The 25431-nt window shown below is 51.7% G+C and overlaps 1 protein-coding gene across 8 annotated transcripts in view; it reads left to right on the plus strand.

Annotated features, from left to right (window-relative positions):
- Nucleotides 1–1088: 1088 nt before the first annotated feature.
- Adcyap1r1 (ADCYAP receptor type I) overlaps nt 1089–25431 on the plus strand; it is a 50316-nt gene continuing 25973 nt past the window's right edge. For all 8 annotated transcript variants that reach the window (XR_007594203.1, XM_050155550.1, XM_050155551.1 and 5 more), the window contains exons 1-4: nt 1089–1456; nt 9763–9884; nt 11098–11203; nt 23422–23529. Coding sequence is in view for 7 of the 8 variants with exons in the window: in XM_050155550.1 (XP_050011507.1) it covers nt 9834–9884; nt 11098–11203; nt 23422–23529 (265 nt within the window). In the remaining variant the exon portion in view is untranslated. The remainder of the gene's footprint in view (nt 1457–9762; nt 9885–11097; nt 11204–23421; nt 23530–25431) is intronic.

Here is a 25431-nt window from a genome sequence, read left to right on the forward strand (position 1 = left end):
TTAGGGTTCTGTATGGCTCCCACCTATACTGTGATTCTCTTACCTCCCAGACCTTTTATCTTCTGCTTGACTAACCTTGCCAAAGAGAGGCTCAAGTCCTTTCTCCTTTCCTCTTCCTCCTTGGGGATTCCTCAGAAGGCACTCTGTACCCCAGTGACTGGACCCATAGGGAGGGTGGCCCAGAACTTACCTGGATGGGCAATGACTGGCCTGTTTGAGAGCTGAGTGATAGAGATGCAGAGAACTCACGGGAAGCTCTGACTGGGGACAGGAACAACCAACCAGGCATGGCAGGCCAGTTGGCTATGAGATCTTAACCTGCTGAGTTCTACTCATTAAGCCTCCACTTACCAAATTGTACCAGGAGAAGGCTGAGCAGACCATGTCACCAAGAACAATAGGGATTCATTCAGCATCAGAGATTATAAAAGGCTAGAACCAGTCTACTACGGGCACATAGACTGTCTTTACTTAAGGCTGTCCTCAAGACTACAGAAATAGGAACTACGATTCTATAGTGCAGGTAAAGTCAGAAATGTCAGGCCACATGCCCAAACTCACAGCGCTGGCAGGGCAGTATCAATTATTTTAAGAGACCTCCTATTAGCACCATCATTCCTATACTGGCTATAGAGGTGTTCTCCAGAGTGTCACATTTGAGGACGTCCAGATAGGCACTTGCAATCCAATCCTTGCAGATCTGAATTGTGGGCCGAGAAAGGCCCAAAGAGGGCCTGGGACTTGCTCAGGGGGCAAGGTTGCCAGAGGAGGCTTGGAACACAGTGAGGGAAGGGAGAGAGAGGGCTTTCTCTCTTGGATGTTTTGCGGTTGGACAGAAAGGTGGAGAGTCCAGAGGAAGGCTCAATTCAGCCCGGAAGCTCTGCGACAGAACTGGGAAAGGGGGGCTGTTACCTCCGCCTCCGCGCCCTGAGTCTCTGCCGCAGCTCCGGCTGTCAGTGCGGTGGTCCTCATCCTGCTCCCCATCTCTGCCCGGGGTCTAACCCCGCCCCCAGGCGCTCATTGGCCAGCACCCCCCCCCCCCCCCCCCCCCCCCCGCCCTCTGGGGAGGCGGTGGTCTGTCGCCCCCCTCAGCTCCGGGCCTGGCTGCGCAGCAGAGGCGGCGCCTCTCCCGCAGGACAGAGCTGGCCGCGCTAAGCGGGTCGGGCGAAGGCAGACGAGGGACTCCTGGCTCCCATCCCCGGCAGTGACTGACGGCCGCTCTGGACCAGCGTGGTCCCCGTGTGCACATACGCACACGCCGCGGCGCAGGAACACACAGACCCAGCTGCCCGCGGCCACAAGCACTCAGAGACCAGGCTCAGCGCGCGCTCCGCGGCTCACTCGCTCTAGCCAGTGCAGCTCCGGGCGGGCACGGATTCGCGGGCTACACGCCCTCCTGCCCTCCTGCACCTTCCGTCCCGGCACCCTGCAGCCGGCACGACCCTGGGACCAGCAGGTAAGGGCTACCCCCGGCCTGTCCCTCCGCCCCGCAGCACGCGTCCAGCTCCAGACCCTTCTCTGGCGGGGCCCTAGGACACCCTCCTCCAGCCCAGAGTCTCTTGGAGCCGCGTGCTCTGCCGACCCAGAGCCGGCGAGGGCCAGCACCGGGCACAGCGCTGGAGCCCAGTCTCTCTTGCTGCTGTGGGCTGCCTACGCTTCTCTCTGCCCCATCTAAGTGTCTGGGACGGTGGCGTGAGGCCACCATTCCTTTAGATCACTGAGTGGTGATTGGCCTAGCACTCTCAGTCTTTTCTGGTGCCAGAAAAGGACATGCAGGGACAGGGATGACACTGCTGCCAGAGGGACCCCAAGAGATCTATTTCCCTGTCTCCAGGGCGGACCAAAGCGCCTAGGTGGATTTGGAAGCTAGGCACCGGAGAGTCCTTTGGGGGACTCCGTTCCACAGTCTGCGGGGTGCTTGAGGGGTGGGCAAGCTATGTGCTGGGGATAGAGGTAGGGTAGGAACCAGTTCAGTTTGTTCCCCAAGGGAGATAATTTTTAGGATTGTTTAAAAAAGGATAGTCCTCCAGTTTTTCCCGCGGCGCAGAGAGTTCGAATGAGAGATGCTTGGGCTTTGGTGGTCTAACAAGGAAACGCCCTGCAGGGCCTATGGGAGAAAATCGCTGCTGGAGTGGGCCCTCCTGAGACCCCTGCTGACTGTTTTAAAGGCCCGCAGTAGTTAGTTGCTGGGAGCAGGACCAGATCATCTGCAAGATCATGGCAGGTTTGGGGGTCGGAGAGACCAGGCACCAGAGCATGGAATTAGATCTTTAGGAGGAAGCATGCAGGAAGGGGATGGTGATGGCATTTCATTTGCTGCTAGGGAGTGGGGCATCAAGTCTAGAAGGAACTCAGAGCCTTCTGGAACATCTTGACCTGAGAGTGGATTTTGGTAATTCTTCAACCCATTTCGGGACTGGTATGTGTGCGTGTGGCTACTTTTCTTTACTTCAAGCTATATGTCCCATAATCCCTCACTCCCCAAACAAAAAGAGAAACAGGCCTCTGTTGCGATTTTTCTGTGGTAGCTCAGGTGCATTCCTGTGAGGGTATGTGGGAGTTTAGATCCCACACAGAGCATGGGGGGGCTGGGGGTGGACTGCAGTTGGACTGAGGTAGGCCATTCTGAAGGTCAAGCTGGAGGCTGGAGGGTGGCTATGGGCATGAAAAGAGGATGGGTTACTATGAGCGAATCTTTTGGGGCCCAGGAATAGCAGGTAGCTCTAGGTTTGTGGGGGAGGTCCTGGGATGCATTTGGGGTGGTGGGCAGCTGAGGCTGGAGCAGGTCCCATTCCCAAGCAGGGGGACCTAGGATTCCTGCTCCTCACCGACCTTGGAGAGAACAGGCAAAGGCCCCAGTCTGGATGCAAGCCAAAATCTGAACACACAAATTAAAGACAGGACATGCTGGAGGCGGCCGTGAGCCAGGTCTCCTGACCAGTCCCTCAACAAGTGTGTGTGGTGTGACCAGGAGTCAGAGCTGGTTCCCCCTGCTTTATGCCGTCGGGGGAGACTCAAGGGTGGTAGGGTATCTGTCCTGAGATCCCCGAGGGTCTCCTTGACTCTGTGTAGTGAGGGATGTGTGTGTGCTGAGCCTGTAGGAGGAGGACCTTTTCCTGCACTCAGAGATGGAGCCAGGCTAAAGGCTGTGTTCACATCCTGTTTTGTGAATGCTTCAGGCTGGCAGGGGGGCTGAATGGTGAAGCACTTTGGAGCCCTTGGTTTTTGCTTTGTTTTGTTTTGTTTTTATATGGTCACCTCTCTGCCATGCTTCTACCTTTGGACTCCATTTGTATTGAATGGAGGGATTACTCAGTGCATGTTTATAGATCAGTATACAGGTGAGATTCTAGAAAGGACAGCAGAGAGGGCCACAAGGTGGCTTTATCACTGAGAAGGGGGCCAAGCAGGGATGGATTTCATTGCCTAGGAATGAATGGCATTGAGTAAGTGAGTAAGTGAAGGGCCCTGTGCTGCCTGCCAAATGGCAGGGCCCAGGGTGCTCAACGCAGTGTGAGAACTTCGTTTAGGACCAGAACACCATGCTCGCCTGTGAGCCACTCCTCTTAGAGAGGACCCTGAGGGAAATAGGACGAGCAGAGGATGTGTGTCGCAGAGCTGTGATGCTCCAGATAGGGGACATCGGGGCTTTTTACCCCAGAAGGCCTGGAGGCCTCAGAAGCTGCCTGTCACTTCTGAATAGAAGGAATCGGGCTTCTGTGCCTGAACGGATTGGACCTCATGGCCCAGCTGCCTGGCAACACGGAGGCAGGAAAACCCTTAGCTGTGATGTGTTTGTACTGAGCTCTGGATGCCGTCAGAAGCACACAATGAAAACCACCCCCACACTGACACACAGAGGAGTGACACACAGCTGGGGAGGCATGTAGGCTTCCCATGATACCTGCCTGGGATCTGGGATGAAGCAGAGGTAGGCATTAACAGAATCATCCTCACATAAGATATGGGAACACTGGGTCATAAAAGACAACTTTAATGAAGGCCCAGGTGCGCGCGCGCATGTGTGTGTGTGTGTGTGTGTGTGTGTGTGTGTGTGGTGTTTGTACACTGTATTGCAGGAGCCTAGAACATGGTATGTAGCTTTTTCCACCCTGTAAATCTAGTAAATATTTTAGACTCTGTGACCATCGTGATTGGTTGCAGTGACTTTATCTTGCTGCGTTAGCTTGGAAGCAACTGCAGGAGACATATGAACAGAAAAAAAAAACAGCAACTAAAGGACTATGTTTTGGTAAACTTTAATTTCAGGCAGTTTGTATTCCATGAAATTCAATTCTTTTAATTTTCTGGCCATTTAAAAATGTACCATTTAGAAACCGTACTTGACTCTCTGGCTGTTCAATACTGGGGCATGAAGTGAATCTGATGGACTAGAAGGCTCCCTAGCTGCTGGGCTGAACGGTTAGAGGCAAGAGAGGGTCCAAGAGATTGAAGAAAGGGGAGGTCTGGCCTGGGAGCTCAAGATGCCTGAGAACTTAGCTGCTCCCCTTCGTCTCCCAGAGGCATCTGTTTGTCAGTCCTTGGGGAGGCTTCCACTGTGCTCAGGCGACACCCCACCCCCATAGTATAGCTGGGAGACAGCACACACTAAATACTTCTGATGTTGTCTGAGCATGCCGTGTAGATCCTAAGCCCCTCCTCCTGTTTCTCTTATGAGGGAGAAGCCAACACAAAACCTCACCTTGGATCTCGCAGTAAACTTGGCAAGACCTCAACAGTCCAGGCAGGAGGGAGGGGATCTCTGTTCAGAGCTGGGGACCGGAGGGTGGGCTTTCAGGAGGTGGCGCTCCCAAGGTGGAGTGGCCTCTCTCCTCCCAGATCTCGTCAGACCCTGAGTAGCACCTGGCTCTTTCCACCTTCTCCCTGGCAGATGGGCATGTGGCGTACTGGCTGAGGGCACTGGCAGCCACCGCACACTTTGGAACCTCTTCTCTGGGAACCTAGGGCTGGGGCAGCCAGCTCACCCTCCCCTCTGCTTCACTCAAGTCCTGCTGTCCTCCAAGGACCTTTCCTTCCTGCCACATCTTCCAGGGATTCTTTGCTGTCATATTGCTCCATACCTCAGCATTCGATCTGCCTTCCATCAGCCTGGTCCTGATCCTAAAGGGCCCTGTGGTTGCCTCTGCTCAGTGGTGGGGAAAATCTCTTCCCTTGGTGGGGTGCAATCATCTCTCCCCACCTCAGGGACACCCCATTTCCTGATACAGCCCTCCGTGTTCCTAGCTGCTAGACTGGCTCCAGTCTCCCCTAACCTCCTCCCCACCACCTGATGTCTTGCCCTGGAGGTGACTCTGCTGCCGGGTGTGTGTGGAACCCAAGCCTGTATGAGCCTGTATGAGGGGCTAGAGATGGAACAGTGCTGTCCTCATGTCCATCCCTGTAGGGGCTTCATGGGGCAGAGTAGTTCAGAATAAGGAAGGATGCAGAGAGACACCAGATTCCAACTGAGAGCCAGGACCAGCTGTGGGAGGAGTAAGTGGGCTACGGCAGAAACCATGCCCCTGCTGAGCATGGCAGATGGCCTCTGCTGGTTTTGGTGCAGTGAGCTGAAGGGTCTGCAGATCCCCCCTTCTTCTTCTGACGAGGAAAGTCTCGAGGTCCGTGAGTCACCAATTCTCCAGTGTGCTGACTGGTGATGCGGCTGCTGCTGTCAGTTCCTGCTCAGCTCAGTTAGGCACTGCTGGGGCCTAGGGAGGGTGGCTGGAGGGGTGGGGGATGTTCTGGGGTTTCCTAGACCCCCTCAAGTTCTGTCCACATCCTATTTCTGTCAGTCACACCTCTAGGCTCTATGCCCTGTAACGTTGGGAAACACCTCCCTGCTCTGGTCTCAACTTCTCCACGATGAGGTGGCTTTTCAAGTTGATCTCAGGCAGGACTGAAATGTTCTGTTCAGAGTGGCTCTTTCTGAATAGGGAGACAGGTACAGGCAAGGGGTGCATCTGCAGAGGCAAATGGCAGCCAGTGGTAGAGGATCTACATAGCTCTGGGCAGGTGAAAAGTGACCAGAGGCTGCAGCAGGCTCCTTTACAAGTGATAGTTCAGAAGCCAAGGGACATATGTTTTGGAACCACTTCTAGCTCTGTGGGGTACTTCCTGTGTGACCTTGGAGAAGTTGCATAGTCTCTCTGTACCCCTGTCACCTACACTATAGAATGAGGATAATGCCAGGAGCCACTTCATGAGTGTCCGTCAGGTTGCAGGAGTTGACGGGTATAACTTGGAAGCGCGCCCAGCACACTGGGAGTACTCAGAAAGGACTGGCCATTAGGAGATAGAGTGCAGCCAGCCTGCTGTTCCCAGTGAATGTGACACAGGGCGGAGGTGACGGCACAATGACACGAGAATCAGGAACACGGAGTGGGAGACACCTCGCAGATGCCAGTCTGTGGCACATCCCTGAAGCTGCCGCTGCCACAGGCATGGTTGTCATTCCCACTCTGCAGACAACGTGTAGAGGCTAAGCAGGAAGCTTAAGTACTTTGCCTGAGGTCAAGACTAAAATCTCCCGGGGGAACCTCCCACTTCTCTTCCCTGTTCTCAGAGCCACCTGCCTAGCACTATTAGGAGCCCAGGAAGCACTGGGGTGGGGAGGGCATGCACGGTGGCCCAGTCAAAGGGCCTGATATCCCTCCTCAAGCTAGGGGTGTCTTTTAGACCTGCGGTGGCCTGGCTCATTCCAAGACGGGCACACTTGCATCTCCAAGGAGTTTTGAGGCAGAGGCAACAGACTGGTGTGCCAGATCCAGGGGACACGTGGGAGGGCGGCCTGTGGAGGACTGTGTCTGGTCCCCACAGAACACTGTGGAAACCGTGTGCTAGGTGCTACCAGGAAAGAGTGGGAACAGTCGGGATGCACTGGAAGTCTCCAGAGTCAGGAGGAGAAGCCAGGCCCCGAGCCCTCTGTGGTGCGGATCAGGTGGAGCAGCAATGGTAACCCAGGACCCTAGCTGTAGCTTAGTGGTTGCTCCAAGGGAAGATACTTACCTGTGTGCCCTCATGGCTCCTGTGTCAGATCTATGGATTTCTCCCTGGATTGTGATTTGTCTGGGAGGCTGCTCACAGAACCAAGGATCCCCGTCCATATCCGCAGGAGGGTGATGTGAGGTGATATTTAGTGTGTGCTTTAACAGATTAAGTTTGCCTGAAGATCAGAGTGCAGGAGCTAGCCATATAGTCCAGGCAGTGGTGGCACACACCTTTAATCCCAGCACTTGGGAGGCAGAGGCAGACAGATCTTTGTGAGTTCAAGGCCACCCTGGGTTAGAGTAGATTGATTCAGTCACAAAGAGAAACAGAGCCAGGTGGTGGTGGCTCACACCTTTAATCCCAGTACTTGGGAGTCACAAGCCTTTAATCCCAGCACCGAGGAGACAGGAAGGGATATGGATGGGTGGAGAGAGGACTATAAGGTGGGAGGAGACAGGAGCTCACAGTATTTAGCCTGAGGATTCAGAGAGACAGGATCTTGCCCCCTTGGTTCTGAGGATTTTATAGAGGTAAGAACTAGTGACAGGCTGCTCTGCTTCTCTGATCTTTCAGCTTTTATTTGACTCTGTCTTTTTATTATTAAGACCAATTAGAATTCGTGTGACCTCGATGTGTCTGTGAGCTAGTAGTTTCCTCACAGTTGTGTCTTCTGTACATTGCTCTGGGTCTCCATAAAGGGACTTATGAGGGGAGGTGTTGTCACAGATGGTGGAAACCCTGTGGGTAAGGGTGGGCTAGTGTCTGTGGACATGACATGGTCTTATGCTCATTTGCTTCAGAGAGGGGAGTGGAGAGACAAGGAGAGGGAAAGGATAGAATACCAGTGCCCACCCCCTGGCTCTCTGCCGTTACGTTCCCTCCACCAGAGAGGACCTTAGGGCTGCAGCTCTCTTTGTCCTCTCACAAGGACTGATGCAGAACCCCTTTAAGCCTGTCTCCACAACTCAATTGGAGGGCCAGCCTGGCAGCTGGCCCCAGGCTGCACTAGGCTGCAAGGATTCTGGGATGGAGAGGAGGTAGGTATATCTGGGGACAGTGTGCTCCTAAAATGTTTCCCTGGGGACCACAGCTCTGTTTTTGGAGTCTTCATCTTGCGATTACTCAAGGTGAAAGAGAGTCAGCTCTGAGCTCAGATGACATTCTGTTCTTCGTGGATTTTCTGTCCTGGAGTAGCTGGGAATGATGGCTTCTCACTCCTGCTGAGGTACCCAGAACTAGATATTCCTCTATCCTAATCAAGCCTGAAGTCATTTCTGCAGGCAGAGTCTGGGATCTCAGACTGGTAGAGGTGACCACAGCCTTTGGGGGAGCCATCGCTACCACAACCAAGGCTGCCTGCAGCTATGAGGAGGGTAAAGAGCCTTGGGTGAGGAATAGGAACTCAAGCCTAGGTGCATGACCTATGACTGTTCCCAGCTTCCTCCCAGCCCACCCAGCCCTACTTGCCCCTTTCTCCCAGTCTTATCAGCTGTCTGAGGCCTCCTTAGCATCTCTGAGTGAGCTGAAGACTGGGGAGGGACATTCTCCTCTCTTCATCTTCCTATCGCTGCTTTTCATTTCTCATTTTGGGTATTTGTTTATCACCTCATGGAGCCAAAAGGGTTGAACGAGGATGTTAAGACCACACACCAGAGGCACAGAGGCATCAGTGACAAAATCTGGGCACACAGGACATGTGGGTACAGGGGGCAGGCTTGTTTCAGCTCCTCGGGCCTCCAGAGTGAAGCCCCTCTGTGTTAGCCCTGCTCTGACAGGGCTACTTAATAATCCTTCCCACAGCAATGTAGTCATAACCAGCATCGCTCTGAAGGGATGACAGTGCTCTGCTTGGCAGGGCCAGTGTGATGCTGCTGCAGCGAGTAGCCTCGCATGTGTTGCTTTCGATCCAAGGGCAAACATTCCTAAGAACCGAATGGCAAAGCATTTCCACCAATGGTCAATTGTAGAAGCAGAACAGGCTTCGATGATCTGTGCGCGCAGTTCCCCCAGTTTCCTCAGTTATCTGTAGCTTTTCTGATCCCTTCTGCGGTGCTGGTCCTCACACACCTGTCCTTGAGGGCCAGCAGCAGTAGGATGTGAGCATACCCCTTAGCCGTCACTAAGGACAGGATGAAAGGGGAATGTACTTGTCCCAAGGATGCAGTGGGAGCAAAGAGGTCCTCTCAGAGTGAGCAGGTGCTCTAGAAGTTTATTGCTGCATACCAGAACTGTTTGGAGTTGGCTAGGCCATACAACCTGGAATGGTGTTTTGATGCCACAGACTGCACCGTGATCCTGGCTTCGATTCCAGCGTCATTCTCCAACTGCTGGGATATCATTCCACCTCCCCTTGAAGAGGTGGCCCTCACTTAGAAGGGAAAGAGAAGGAGCTGGGAGCATGTGTGCCCTGCACAAGAGGCTCACGCTTGTGCCTGAGAACAAGGGAGCCTGGTAAATGTCACAGCTAGGTGGGCATGCATATGCCAGCTAAAATGCTGTTCCAAGTGGAAGCAGAGAATGTTGAGACGTGGAGACAGCTGGTCTACTGCAGAGGAATACGCTGCCCTAGAGGGTTCCAGTAGCCTAGTGGCTGAGCTGGCATGTACCCGCATGTGGTGCCCTACTGTGGGCTCATGCAAATGGTGCTCAACTCATGTTGGTAGGACAGAAAGGTGAAAGAGAAGGAATTCAGGCCCTGAGGATTTACCAGGTCTGGAAGCCTGGACTGGGAACCCACTGCTGTTGACACCTTGTGCTGTCTTTCCTTCCCTTTAGCCTGTGGACAGTGGTGCTGATTCTCCACTGCTGGGAGCAGCAGCCAGAGCCGAGGCCCGGCCAGAAGCACCATGGCCAGAGCCCTGCGGTGCTCCCTGACTGCTCTCCTCCTCCTGCCTGTGGTAAGGGCCCCGCGTCTCCCTCCACAGGGGTACCCAGTCTCCACCTGGAGAACCAGTTATTTCTGTGTTCTCTCAGCCAAGGCGTCCCCTAGGCTGTCACGTCTGTTAATTTCTGCCAACACTCACCCCCCACACACGCACATACACACATACACTGTACCACTCACGCTTCTGTGGTGTGAATTAAATAAATGGTTTTCCTCAAGACTGGTGTTGATTGGACTGGAAGTTGTCACAGAACTTACAGGTCTATTAAGATGGTGACATGTGTGGCGGCATTTAGAGCTGCATAGAATCTGGATAGCTCCACGGTGTGCAGGTTAGGGCCACAGAATTGTCTTCTGGTCCCCATCCCATGAGACCCTCTGACATCTAAACTCAGGGCCCTGTCCTCTGCTCAGATATCTCTAGAGCAAGGGTGAAGGTAAGGACAGGAGGAGAGTTCCATTTGGGCCAGGACAAGACTGTCCTTAGAGTCCCAGGTCCCTAGCATCCTGATCTGTATCTCCCTATGTGACAGGATGGACACATTCCTCTCTCTGTGAGCAGCTGGGGTTGGATCTGTCTTGGGACATGGCCTTTGGGAGCTCAGATCTTTGCCACGGGAATAATTTCTGATGTGAGGATTGATGGACATGAACTTGGCCATCTATCATGCTAACAGGGTATGGCTGTAAAGTTCCTGCTGTGGGAACTGAGAGGGGCTTTGCACCATACTCCCTCTGAGCCTGTCTTTCCTCCTTTGAAAGAGAGTGCTGAGAGCCCTGAATCCTGCCATTACCCCTTTGTCTGCTGAGGAAGACTTGCTCCTATAGCTCTCAGTTTACCAGCTCCCATCTTCCCCTAAAGTGCAGCAGGAGCCAGAGTATAAGACTCAAACCCTGCTACCTGACGGTGTGTCTTGGAACAAGTTGAATAACATCTCTACTTAGTACACATCTGCAACAGAAAAATGATGAAACCCAAACCCATCCCTCTGCAGTGTTTATCTAGCATGCATCCACACACACTAAGGCTCAGGAGCCTGTGGGTCCCACACATTGAGTTGGGGTCTGGGGAGAGCCCTCACAGCATCTGTGACAAAGCAGATGTTGGTGCCCCTGCTGGTCTGAGGTCTGTCACCCTCCTCCTTTTTAACACTTTACTTTTAAGTTAAAGCAGAGGGGTGTCATTGGAGCTCCCTGCTCTCTTGTCTGTTCCTCTTGTCCTACAGGTGATTGCCATGCACTCTGATTGCATCTTCAAGAAGGAGCAAGCCATGTGCCTGGAGAGGATCCAGAGGGCCAATGACCTGATGGGCCTAAATGAGTCTTCCCCAGGTGAGTGAGGAGGCAGACAGTCCTGGTGTCGTGGGCATGTGTAGGCTAGCTTTGTAGAAGGGGTGGGAGGGTGTGAAACTCTGGAGTCTTCAGAACACCTTCTGAGGCCATGGTATTCTACATCTGCCCTTGTCAGTGACACTGGGTGGCTCTCCTTGTGACCGTCTTGGGATGGGCTCTTCTGGGTAGCTTCAAGCAGCCACCGTTTTCTCTTGGGCCTGGTCTGGATAGCAGCTGCCCACAAGCTGGTTCAGAGGCCACCTGGGACCAGTGGCAGCAGGAGCACAGCTGTGACGGCTGTGTGGTTGGGCTATAGAGCATCTGGCCAGCTGGAGGTAAGGGCGTGGGGTCACTTCCTATCTGATGGGTCCAGCAGAAGCCAGGGTGGAAAGCAGGAGCCAAGCCCAGGGCTTTGGTTATGTGGAGCTCCTATACCGTTCAATGGATGTGGCCACATATTACTTTAGCCTGATCCCTCAAATGATCCCAAAGATTAAAAAAAAAATGCCTCCTAGCAGTTCATGTCCTGAGGGAGACAGCTCCTGGTAAGACCCAGGGGTCTTCTTCCAGTTCCCCCTACAGGTGTAGGGGAGGTTGGGTGGGCATCTCGGAGATGTCATGCTTTACCCCTGCTCCTCTCCTGCAGAGCAGGCTGAATCTGCCTGAGGGTGGGGCTCCACGACATCCCAAGAGGTGCGCCTTTCTCTCTGGACTCACCTAGCTCTTCTGAGAACAATCTGCTTGAAGACTTTATTAAGCTTCAGCCCAGTTAACAGAATTTCTGCCAACCAGCTCTATGGCAGAGACTTTCTTGCTAAGACTGACGGGGGGAGGTCCTTCCAGCAGGGCATGTCTGCTTTGCTGCCAGACCAGAAAGTGGACTCTAGCCCACAGCAAGTAGCGAAACTGAGGAAGGGGGACAGATAGGTACACAGTGGTAGGAAACCAAAAGCCTGTGTGAAGAATCTCTGATCTAGTGGCTTCTTTGCATGGCTGGGAAAGTGGGTTCTGAAGATACTAGCTATCCAGTGCCTGTCTACCTTAGCATTGGGTCGACCCCATGTGGCCTGCCTCCTGACCTGGAGCCATTGTCCCAAATGGCCACTTTCAGGAGGGGAGGAAAGAGAGGTGAAGGCCTACTGCATGAGGCTGTGCACAGTGTAATTACACTCCTCACTTGTACACCGGGTCAAAGGAGTTGATAAGACAGGCTTGCCCATAGGGTGTTCTTCTCTGAAGGCACTGATACAAGAAGGGGAGAGTGGTGGTGGGAGGGGCTTCTCTGGAGAAGAGAGGTGAGGGCCAGGAGGAGCAGGAAAGGCTCGAGTAGCTTGGAATACCCACCCACCAGGGAATCTCTGAAGAGAGCATTGCCAAGCCACAGTCCAGATTAAACCAGAATCTTGGCTTGACATAATTACATGACATTCAATAGCTCCCAGGAGGTTCTGGTGAGAAGCTAACGCTATGAAAACCAGTCTGAGGGATGGGTGGGCATGGGACAGCAGGTGAGCCAGGAGCAGCGGGAGACCACTACGGGCACAGGCTGTTTGTAATCACTCCTGCTTCCTAGATGAAGAAAGAGGTGCAAGGAAATCCTGCACCTTGCTAAGGCCACGGGTTATTGCGAGGGGGTCCTGAACTGGGGCTGTCTACATTCTCAGTCACTGGAACACCACACTCTGAGGCCTGGCAGGCCTTCCACATCACCTCTGAAGACATGTCACACCTCCATTTTCTTGGGTGTCATGGAGGGTGGATTAATACCTAGCAGCTGTCATCTGCAGGAAGCAGGAAGGGCTTGAGGACCTCAGTGTCTCTGCGTCTGCGAGTCTCCCTATAGGCTTCCCACCTTCTGCTAGGTCAGAGTTCTTCTGGTGCGGTAGACACCATTTGGAACTGTCTGCAAAGGCTTTCTGAAAGAGAGGGGAGTGGAGTCGGACGTGCGTTTGGACTTTCTTGGACTGCCAGCCCCCACATGATGACATAGAGACTTCTTGTTAATTATAAAGCTTGGCCTTTAGTTTAGGCTTGTTCCCAACGAGCTCTTATAATGTAAATTAACCCATTTCTATTCATCTGCATTCTGCCACGTGATTCTCTACCTCTCCTCCCTGCTGTTTGTCTGACACCCTCAGTGTCTCACTGGCATCTCTCGAGCACCTAGATTCATCTCCAGTTCCTCTCTCCCCCAGAAGTCCTGCCTAGCCTCTCTTCCTTAGCTATAGGCCAGTCAGCTCTATGGGCCATTCAGCCCTTTAAACCAATCAGAAGGCACCTTTTCCATAGTGTGACCAAATATCCTGTCACGGGGGAGAGTTGAGAACCAGCCCTGGCTTCAGAGAGCTGAGGAGAGGAGGGAGAGCAGGAGAGCAAATCTAGGTAGCAGTGGCTTACCTCAGGTGAGAACTGTGGGCTGGCCCTCAGAGAGTAGGTGTTAGCGGACACACTTGGGTCCTCAGTGCTCACGTCTGCTCATAGCTTGTCAACTGAAGTCAGCAGTGTGCTTCTTTCCGTCTGAAGATGAGGTTACTCCCCCAGTGAATCCCTTTCTCGCCTCCTTGTCTGTCATCTAAAACCCCACGCCCGGGTGGTAAGAGTCGGGTCATCCATTATCTAAAACCCCTGCACCCAGGTGGTAAGAGTCGGTGTTTACTTTTGGATCGGTCCAGAGATCCCAGCTCCCCCAGTCCACTACAGGGCAGTTGAAGAGTGAAAAGGCTCCCCAGTTCCTAGCTCTCCTCTTGGCTGGAAACACGAGGAGTTGTGGGATGGAGAAGGCGACCTTGGGTCTGTCTTTAAGAGGGCCTGCCTTGCTCGGAGCAGAACGGCACAATGGCAAAGGGTGTCTGTGTAAATGCCTCATTGGTGGACAGTTCACGGAGGAAGGGTGAGGGCAGAGGGAGGAAGGCCCCTTGGGAAGGCTGTGATGAGTGCAGCATCCATCAAATCTCGGTCTAAAGGGCCTGTGGTCTGATCTGCTGCAAACAAGCATCGGAATAGGCAGTTTCTGTGTACCACGCCGGGGTTCAGGGTCTGCACAGCTCATTCCTGTTGTCAGCTTTTGAGGGACGGTCTTCATGTCCTCCTGAGCCTCAGATGAGCCTATGCTTGCCCCTAGAGGTGTCTTCACCTGGGCCGTCAGGTTATACAACCTTGTGACCCTGGAGCGGGAACTGTCTCACCGTACTTCACAGTGTCATTGAAGTCCCTAGGAACACTCTAAGGTACCAACGGACAGTCCCTTCCTACCCACAGCCAAAGTCAGCAACATCAGGGCGCAGGCTCCAAGGAAGTGTGTTCTCAGAGGGAGCCTCCGGTTGGTCGGAAAATGTGTCCAAGGTTGGTAACTCTAGAGAACCACCTCCATCACTGTGCCCACGTGGTATCAGCTGTGAGAAAAAGGGCATGGAGCAGGTGAATTAGGCTAAGATCTCATTAATCTGGGAGTGGCACGGGTCAAGAGCTGTGTTGTGGTGCTGGCCTTGGTTGGGGAGAGTAGGGATTGGTCAGCTGCAGTCTCCTTTGCTTCTCCAGCTGTGTAGTCCCTGAGCACTGATCTGTGTAGACACTGCCAGAAAGTAGTGGTAACTTTGGGGCATGTTTGGAAGTGAAGAAGAAAGCCTGCCAGTTTGCTTCAGCTGAGCTTAGGGCAGCTTTTACACACACACACACACACACACACACACACACACACACACACACACTGGTTTCTCAATGTCAGGGCCATCTGAGAATGGTGAGCCTCTTAAATCACCACCCAGTGCAGGAATACAGGCTTTGGTGGTCTGGTCAGCCCCTGCACAGGGCCACATCGTGCAGTTCAGAGACTGTAAACAGGCATTGTGTGAGCATACACAACATGGCAGAATGCTTTACAGTAAAATTGAGACGTTAAGTACACTGTGAAATAACATTAAAAGTACAGTTAAGTAGATTCCATGGGCCAAGGATTTAGTCAGCTATTCTACACCACACATGATGGTGTGTGCTGTGCTGTTTCACATGGCTGGCAGTGAGGCAGGCGTTCCCACCAGCATCACCACTGCACACAAGTGACATTAACAGGGTGATGCTTGTCACTGGTGGCGGGGATTTCTCGGGTCTAGTATAAGGTTGGGAGACAGCCATAGCATTTCTAGTAAACAGGGTCTGTTGGAATGAAAACCTGGTTTATTGGAGGCGAGGTCCTTGTGTGGCCCTGTGAGGTGGGGATTACTGTCTTGGGGAGGCACCTATATTCCCGCATCTTCCTGATATTCAGGGTCAGAAATACCACCCCATCATTCTGAGCAAGTGTTGAAGGGGTCTCTTGGGACGAGGATCTGGGATGGAGGTATGCTCAGTGTTTTGTTTCTCTTTTCAAATCCCTGATCCTGCACGGGACTTGAGCCAACTCGGAGTCTGGCTCTGCTGTATGACACATGAAGCAGCTAGAGCCAGAGGTGCTGTCACTGGCAAGTCACAGGGAGAGTCTCAGCCAGCTCTGGGTGGGTGCCCAGAACTCCTGACTCGGGAGTTCCCTTTCTGCTGCGCTGTGCCCTTGGAGGAAGAGGAGGACAAGGATAGGGGCCTGCCGTGCACGGGACCTGGGGCTGGTCTATACACCACAGGCCGTGTAGTGCCATTTGATCCCTCTAACTGGGTCAGGGTTGGTTTGTCTAGGTTGTGGCCAGCACCACCTCCTCTATCATAGGGCTTTGAGCCGTGAGCCTGGGAACCATCCTGGGTCTAAGAAGAGCTGGGGTCTGACTAGTCTTTAGGGAGCGCCAGATGCTGCAAGTGATAGGCACGGCCTGCAGCCCTGGGGCAGGTCAGGAGAGAGGCCTTCAGGTTGCCTAGGTAGAGTTCAAGTGCATAGATTAGTCCCACCCAACCCCCACCCACCCCGACCCTGCTGGCCGTCCACACTGACCAGGCCCAAGCACGAAGTGGGTGTCTGTAGAAACCCTTGCTCTGAGGAACTTTCTCAGAGAAATATTCTCCAGAAGCTGGTCCATTTGGAAATCAAGCATGTATCAGACTCTCCTGGGGGGTTGCTAAGCACAGGTTGTTGGGTGGTCCCGGGGTATCTTGTACAGGATGTCTTGGGCTGGCTGGGGCCCAAGCATCTGCATTCTGGGAGGTTGTCAGGTGTGTTGCTGGCTCGGGCTCACATTTGGAGATATGCTGCCTTCAGCTCTGCCCCTTTCCCTTTAGAACATCACAGGAAGGGGGGTGGCGTTCATTTGAGACAAGAAACCTTGGCTGTCAAGTGATTTTTTTTTTCAGGAAATTGAATTGTTTTTCACGCTCAAATGGAGGACTTTCTTTAAGAATACCTGCACATGCCTGGGTGGATCTTGAAAAGAAGGGAGGGCCGTGGCTTTGTCTGTCACTCTGGTGTCCCTGGGCTCATGAGTTTTGAACTCTATGTGGAACTGGACAGAATCATCACCATGACAACCTCTGATTCGCTCCTCATTCTGTTCCCTTCAGAGACTAATGGCTCATGCACTCTCTCTCCGCTCCTCGCCTAAGTGGATTCTGTCTCCTCTGCTGTCAGAGTCTCTGCTGCTTGGCATGGAGTGTCATGTCGAAAGGAAGGTGCACACAACCCTCAAAGTGTGTAGCACCGCCTGGCTCACGACGCCCTCATTCCTCAGTCGGGTTTATGTGGATTGAGCTGGGAGGACTGAAGGCAGGGCTGGTGCCCTGGGGAGTAGAGAGAGGTCACCAGGAGGGACTAGGTCGGGGAGCCCTCAAGTGAAGCAAGCTCTAGGGGGATCAAGGCCCACTCTAAAGGTGGGAACTTGAGCATCTTCTCTCAGAAACCCACATTCCTGGCTGATGTCTCACTGCCCTGCCCTCTTTTGCTCTGCAGCCTTCTTTGCCAGCTCCGCTTCTAAACCTCGGCACTCTTGAGTGTTCTGTGAACCTACTTTCTCACCGGATAATCATCTAGCTACCCTGGCCACCTTACCCATTCTCGTCTGGTTTAATTTTGGCCCTTACTACTCTCTCAAATCCAGCATATGTGGGGTCAAACATGATTTTCAACTTGTCTAATTCTCTCACCGTTTGGTGTCTAACTAGTCCTTACATTGTGGCAGGTCTGTCTGTCCATCCATCACCCTTCTACCTACTACCTACCCACCCATTGCCCCCATCCATATACCTATTCAAGCATCCATCTCTCCATCTTCACACCCATTCATTTCATCATCCATCCATAGAGATGCTCAAGTCAGAAACCAGGGTGACATCAGTGATACTTTCTTACCTCTCTTGTAAGAGAGTCATTATCTCATAGGCTATGTTGCAGTTATGACCCAGCCTTAAAATCCAAAAACTAGAACAATGACTGTTTTTTTTCTTATACAAGTCATCGGTCAGTATGGTTAGCTATAGTGGGAAGGTAGAATTTAGTTTTGCTTGGTCATTAAGAGACCCAGGCTCCTTCCCTGTTGAAACATTGAGACCTGTTGTACTTGTAACAGGCTTTCTTTCAGGCCCCCCAACCAGCTCCCAAATCATGACATGGAGTCTTATTATTAGTGATGAATGCTTGCCCTATTTTATACTTGTCCCATTGGCTCTTAGAACTTAAATTAACCCATTTCTTCTCGTCTTATTTTGCCTCAGGGATTTTTACCTTTCATTCTGTATGTCCTATTCTGTGTCTGGATGGCTGGTGACTGCTTGGCTGGTTGACCCCTGGTGTCTCCCTCTCTCTCTTGTTCTCTTCTCTCTCTCCCTCAACCTATATTCCTCCTCCTCTTTATTCTCTCTGCCTACCAGCTTCACCTATCCCTCTACTGCCTAACTATTGGCGATTAAGCTGTTTGTTAGACGAATCAGTTGCCTTAGGCAGGCAAAGCAATACATCTTTGCATCATTTAACAAATGCAGCATAAACAAATGTAACACATCTTTGACTAGTTAAACACTCCACAACAGTATATGGTCTCGAGGGTGCTGCTGGGAAGGAACAGAAAGAAGGGTAGTGGGGGCCCAGGGTAGCTTTGGAGACTATTTTACCTCTTTCACTTCCTTCCTAAGGGCTTAGAGGTCAGTAGTAGTCACATGACATTGGAGAGTGCTAGCCATCTATGCCGTATTCCAGTCCTGTCTTCACCATGACCTATTGTTCCTGTTTCTGATCTGTCCTACACAGTCCTGCCCATCTTTACTGCCATTACTCTGAATTGTTGGTGGAGACTGCTCATTTGTTTCCCGGCTGCCCAGACCCAAATAATCATACAGAAACTATATTAATTACAGCACTGATTGGCCAATAGCTTAGGCTTCTTATTAACTAATGTTTACATCTTAGATTAACCCATAATTCTTGTCTGTCTTAGCCACGTGGCTTGGTACCTTTTATCAGTGAGGCATTCTCATCTTGCTTACTCTGTGTCTGGGTGACAACTGCAGACTGAGCCTTTCCTCTTCCCAGAATTCTATTCTGGTTGCCCCACTTATACTTCCTACCTGGCTGCTGGCCAATCAGCATTTTATTAAACCAATACAAGTGTCAAATCGTTATAGGGTACAAGACCATTGTCACTTAGTACTGAATCAATTCCTTTGTGATCCCTGGGCTACCATCAGATCTTGGCATGACTTTATGTCCCATTCTTGGCAATGTGTTATATCTCTGATCCACAAAACTAGATCACCTGGATAGTATCTTAAATATCCTCTATGACAGACACAGAAAGATTCTCTGCTACCTTCTAGGGACACATTCTTCCCTCTCAGTCCCTGACACCTGCAAATGTGTGACCTTACCTGACAAAGGGCATCTTCCCATGATCTGGTGATAGAGAGAGGGCCTTGGGTTACTTGGATGAATGTAGAGTGATCATGAAAGCCTTTAAACATGAGAGGAGAAGGGAGAGTTGAGGAGGCTTAGATACCAAAGCTCTTAATTTTGAAGCCAGGGGGAAGGAACAGAAGCCAACTGGTGACCTCTTGAATCTGGGGTTATTGAAAGGTTCATCCCCTCAAGCCTCTAGCAGTCTTGCTAGATGAGCTAGGGGAGACTCATTTCAGGCCTCCTTCCTCCAGGATGGTATGATAGTAACATGTGCTGCCCAAAGATGCTTAATTTCCTTATAAACCTCCAGCCCCAATAGGAAACTAGCATCTCACTCACTCAGCAAAGCATTCCAGACCATTGTGAACTCTGTGAGGCCCAGACTGGCTGCTTTTGCTTCATCTGCACTGCTGAACTCATTATGTCTTCACTGAATCTCTTTTGAATTAATGAGCAAATGAGAAGGAAAAGTAGGAAAGGGAGAGAAAAGGAGAGGAGCGTGCAGGAGCACAGGCATTGTGAAGGCTTCAGTTAGCACAAAATCAACTGCTCTGAGCTGTGGAAACTGCACGTGTTCACTCTGTGTGTGGTGGGGATGTACGTTTCTGTCCTCAGTCAGAAAACCTAAAGGCCTCTTATGAGTCCACCTCCTGTCCTGCCTAAAGGTGGTGAGTCTTTATAGGTGGAGGGTCCTTGTAGGTCCTGGGGTCCTGGAGGTCTTTTTTTCTGGGCTTTCTTGATAGCCTGGCCTTGTGAGAAGACAAAACTGGGGACAAAATGAAGGACTGGGAGAAATTCCAGGCTTGTGACAGGTACACCATTGGAAACCCTGGGCAAGGAACTTGGCAGATACACCACAAAGTAGTCCCAGTGATTCTTGCCATCCCTGAGAGCTCCCTTGTGATCTCTCTGTTCCAGATTCCAGATCCAGCCATTTATAGTTGGGGGGTACCAACAGACACCTGGCCCTTGCTCTGACACTAGTCTTTGAATCACAGTGGAGGAGACCATATCATAAGTCTGGGCTCTTCTAGGCAGATTCAAAAGGGATGCCCTGCCCTTCCTACAGCTTTATCTTCTTGTGAGCTTCATGTCCACCGGGCACAGTGAAGTCACTGGTAAAGCTTTCATTAAGGCTATGAATTACTTATCGAGCTTCCGCCGCTGGTCCCCAGCTCAGGATCCTGGCTGCTGCCACTCCTTGCCCCTCAGCTCTTACATTGGTGCCCTCTATGTGGCCCCCTTGCCTCAGCATTATCAGCTAGAGGAGCAGCTGGTTGTGCCAGGGCCTAATGCTCCAATTATGGGAACATCTGCTGGCCAGGGCTTCTGGGGTATGGGCCAGACATGGTCATGCTCCATGGGTATTTCACAGTTAGCACGGACCATGGCAGCCAAAGATGTGCTGTTGGGTCTCTTTCAAGGACATGATGTCACAGCCAACTGTGTGCTGGATAGACATCCTGGGTGGACAGGAATCCTTGATAATGGCCTCTTGGGACATAGGTGACTTTCCTCCTCTGGTCCTCTGAGTCTCTGTACACTTGGACTCAGCATATAGAGCTTTAGCAATTTCGCTAACTCCTAGAGGATGTCATTCCATGGGCAGGATGTCACAGGCCAGTGTACTAGTGTGGATGCCAAAGCAGCAGGGTCTAACTTCTCAGAGACCTAGAAACTGAGAATACCGTGGGCTGCCAGAAGTCATGACTATGACAGAGGAACCATGCTGTCATGAAGCCTGCCCAGGCCACCCCTATGCCTGCTCAGGTTTCCTCTGAGCCTGTCAGCATCTGGTCATTGAGCTTCTATCTCCTCAGTAGGGCTCCCCCTCGAAGGAGTGATTTGAGGAACATCTAATTGAAATAACAAAACTAAAGCCAGTGACAACCAACATGCATGGACCCAGTGTGGTGCTGATCATAGACCTTTCCGCATAGGAACTGGCTAGTCCCCCTAGCAGTCCTGGGAGGTGGGGCGTGGGCAGTCACTCACTTTCCTTATGGGAACACTAAAGTTCTTCCATCTGTAGACCCTCTGTAGGACAGGTTCCTTTCCCAAAGCTCTCTTTTGCTGTCTGACCTGCTTCTGAACCTATCTCCGGACCCCTCCACTGTTGTCGCCCATTCTCTGCTATTCACTATACGTGCTGCCTTTGTTGACCCCTGTGTGTGGTATATCCTGGGCTCCCTCCTTCTCACTTCTCCTCCTCCTCCTTGTCCTTCTCCTCGTCCTCGTCCTCCCCTCCCCTCTCCCTCCCCTCCCCCTCCCTTACCTCTTCTTCTTCTTCCTCCTCCTCCTCCTCCTCCTCCTCATCATCATCATCATCATCCTTTCCTTGGGAGAAATGGCTCCTGGTCTGGAGAAATGGCTCAGCCCTTAAAGGCTAGGCTCACAACCAAAAGGACATGTCTCACTACTCATGTGCTTAAGGAGAATTTAGCCTGGCAGGCTAGGTAGGGACAGGGCTAAGTAGGCAGGGCAGGGACAACAGGCATCATGCTTATGAGTTGGGGTAGGAGTAACATAGATTTTACTTGTTGTTGTGGGGGGGGGGGTCACTGAGCTGCGCAATTTGAAAAGATTTTGGTCCTAGCTAAGGGAGATCTAGGAGGAGCCTGTGAGTCCAGTGGAGGCTGATAGTTTCCAGTGGTATCTGGAGGGAACCAAGGAGGGCTAGATGATGCTCAAGATCCACATGGAGTGAGTGACTCCCTCTCCATTCCAGCTGGGCTGAAACAGATACCATGTTATAGGAGGGTCTAGGTGGTGTCCAGAAATCCTGTGTTTGACTTGCCTTTGGCCCCTCAAAGTGGGAACAGGCAGCTGGTAACTAACCTTGGGGATCAGCCCAGAAAGCTGCTGGAGGCCAAAGACTAGAAATGCCTGCACATCATTCTGTTAAGTCCCTGAGCGGGATGAGCTCATCCAAGGTGAGTGGGCAGGCGGCCCAAGACAGAATGACTTCCAGAATCTGTAGCCAGTCAGGTGGGCAGAGTACAACCTGGCTGGAGTTGAAATTGTTCCTCAGATTTGGCAGCGAAGTGGTTGCTGTTGACCTTGAGTGCTGCTGCAGTGTGCAAAGGAGGGCTGGAGAGAGAGAGAGAGAGAGAGAGAGAGAGAGAGAGAGAGAGAGAGAGAGGAGATAGTGGCCACAAGGGAAGAGAATCCACACAAGGACAGGGATCCCAGGAGCTACCAAAACCTCCCAAATCAGAGCTAGGCGAGCCTGACATACTCTTCCTCACTGCTCGCTCCAGGAAGACTTGGGGATTCTGAAGTCTCGCTATGTACTGCTCCCTTCCCCTCTGCCAGCCAATCCCCACAACAAGGCTCTGACCTTAGCCTCCTCAAGGACTCTGCCTCCATCACCTCTTCCTGTTCCAAGTCTTTCTGTGGTCACGTCCGAGCTTCTGCCTGGACACTTTCCATCCTCTCGGCTGGGGGAGCTGTGACCTCACTTCACAGGCCAGCTTTGTGGGTGGTAGATCATTGCTCCAAGCCTATGCCGGGAAGGAGGTGGGCTGTGGGGTGCAGCCTCAGGCCAGCTGGTCTGGCCTCAACCCCACTTCCCATGGAGAAGTGAGACTCACTGTGGATGTGAATCTGAGGCCAGATCCTGCAGTGGTGGGGAGGCTCGGGGAACACAGGAGTCTGGCAGGCTTCAGGTGAACTGTGGCATGAAGGGGGCTCTCCACAGAGCCTCCTGCTCTGAAGCTCCCACAGTGGCTTTCTGAACTACTCCTGGAGCGCTGTTCCAGGTGCAGGAGCCAGCTTTCCCCACCCAGGAAGACATCCCTTCTATTCTCATAAACTGTTTGCCTCCTACAAAGGCCAACTTCTGAGCAGTTTATTCAAAATGTGTGTGTGTGTGTGTGTTACTTGCATATGGTTTGTGGCTGTAATTTACCATTATTATCACCCAATTGCAATACCTAATAGAAATAACTTAAGGGAAGATTTATTTTAGCTCATGGTTTCTAGAGTGTTGTTTGTGGTTGGGGAGGCCCAGTAGAGGAGCTCAGCTCATGTTATAGGGCCTAAGAAGCAAAGAAATGGGGAATGCTAGCACCCCACTAGCTTCCTCCTTCCTTCGCTTTATTTTTTCCCAGGATACCAGCCCACCCACAGATAATATATCATCCACATTCAGGATGGATCTTTGCTCTTTAGTAAATCCTCTCTGGAGATGTCCTCCCCATCACCAGAGGAGTGTCTCACCATCTCCTAGGTGATTCTAAATCAAGTCAAGTTGATATTTTACCATTACGGAGGGGCATATGTGTGTTCACATCTATAGTATGTGTTGTATGTTGTGGTGTATAGTGTGTTTGTGTCTGGTTGTGGTATATGTACACTTGTGTACATGTGGTGTGTATATGGCTAGGCACACACTCACGGTAGCTCTCTCCTCCAGGTTGTCCTGGCATGTGGGACAATATCACATGCTGGAAGCCTGCTCAAATAGGCGAGATGGTCCTTGTAAGCTGCCCTGATGTCTTCCGGATCTTCAACCCAGACCAAGGTAAGTAGAGCCCAGAATCTCTCTCAGCTGTGTTAGTTTAGTCTGTAAGCCACATAACCATACCCCTGTCTGGAGCTCAGCTTCAGGAACTCAGTTGCCTGACAAGCAGATGGCAGACAAGATAGGATGGTGTCCTTCATGCTGGTATAGGGCATGGAAACATTTCTCCAACACAGTACCTAGTGCCAGGTATGCTTTGCCAGGTGAGTGTCTTGGTAGGTGAGATCAGTCTGGGCTATGGCTGCTCTACTGCTTACCCTATTAGGGGCCTTAAGCAAGGGAGACCATCCCTCAAGTTTTTGGTCTAGTAGACGGTAATGCGACAGACATAGTGGCTGTGTCCCAGGTGGCTTGTAAGGATAAAGCGAGGTCATTTATGGAGAGTCTATGTAGCACAGCGCCTAATGCATTTTGCATTTTCAGTAGTAAAGTTAGCTGACATCATCACAGTCACCATGACGATGGCATAGTCCCGGAGATGTCTCAGAGGCCTGGAGGAATATATGTGTAGGGCTGTATGATCAAACACCCACAGGCAGAATGGGAGTATAAAAAGATGGCTGACAAGACACCTGTGCCCACATTCTTGAACCACTCCATGTGGGTAGGTACCCAACCCTCTAGACCGCCAGCCAGTTTGCCAGCTCACCAGTCCACACATGTGCTAAGCAAAGCGTGTACCTGGTCCTTGCTGCCCTCAGGAGGCTGTAAGGATTCGGGAAAGAGGAGTTGGAGTCCTGCTCCTCTACCCCAGCTGTCCAGGAAAAGGCCTTGGACACCAAGGAAAGTAGTCTATTACGTGCAGACACTGACTTGAGGGGTATGTGTGTGATGGCCTGTCTTAGTTAGGGTTTCTATTGCTACGATGCAACACCATGACCAATAAGCAAGTTGGGGAGGAAAGGGCTTATCTGGCTTACATGGCCACATTGCTGTTTCATCACCAAAGGAAATCAGGGCAGGAACTCAAGCAGGACAGGGAACTGGAGGCAGGAGCTGATGCAGAGGCCACGAAGAGGTGCTGCTTCCTGGCTTGCTTCCTGTGACTTGTTCAGCCTGCTTTATTGTAGAATCCAGGACCATCAGCCAAGGGATGGCACCCCTGACAATGGCACCCCCTCAGTGGTTAGTTAAGAAATATTATACAGTGGATCATATAGAGGCGTTTTTGCTATTGAGGCTCCCTCCTTTCAGATGACTAGTTTGCATGTCAAGTTGACATAAGACGAGCCAGCACAGCCAAAGCTGGGTGGAGGCTTGTGTGGAGCTCACATGTCATGTCGGCTCATGGTCTTTGGTGCCACCAAAATGATGTGTAGAGTTTCTGTGGCCGAATTGGGATCCCATGGAATGGGCACTGTGATACTGGATGCAGAATCAAGGAACAAGGGACTACTCTGCCCAAAGACAGAACCCCAGTGTGCTTGACTTCATGGAGGGGATGCCAGGACCTGTCTGGGAAGCCACAGCCAATAACTTACCTCCACCCTGGGTTGCAGGAGGAGGAGGAGAAAGAGTGGTATTCCCCAGGGTCCCTAGCCTCCATCTTTGACTTTGTATCCAGAGCCAAAAGAAGGTGGGGTTTATCTAGATAGCCTTCTTTTCCTCGCATCTTGTCCACCTCTTGGTGGCCCAGAAGAAGCTGGTTTCTAAATGTACCCGTCCTGAGGGTTTGGAGACTGGCTGTGCCCCAGAGCAGGCCAGAGGGTAAATTCAGGGACAGGGCCTGACACCTAAGGTTTATTCCCATAAAAGCCAGCTTCATCACTTCCTCTATGTGCCCATTGCCTTATTTCCGTTTGTTATTTGAAGCTTTTTGAATGGGCTCCCTAGGTAAATTCCAGCCACAGAAGCCTTTTTTTTTTTTTTTTTTTTTTTTTTTTTTTTTTTTTTTTTTTTTTT

This window comes from Alexandromys fortis, unplaced genomic scaffold (genome assembly GCF_014885135.2).
Source record: "Alexandromys fortis isolate MF-2015 unplaced genomic scaffold, M_Fortis_MF-2015_v1.1 scaffold_93, whole genome shotgun sequence".
Lineage (NCBI taxonomy): Eukaryota > Metazoa > Chordata > Mammalia > Rodentia > Cricetidae > Alexandromys > Alexandromys fortis.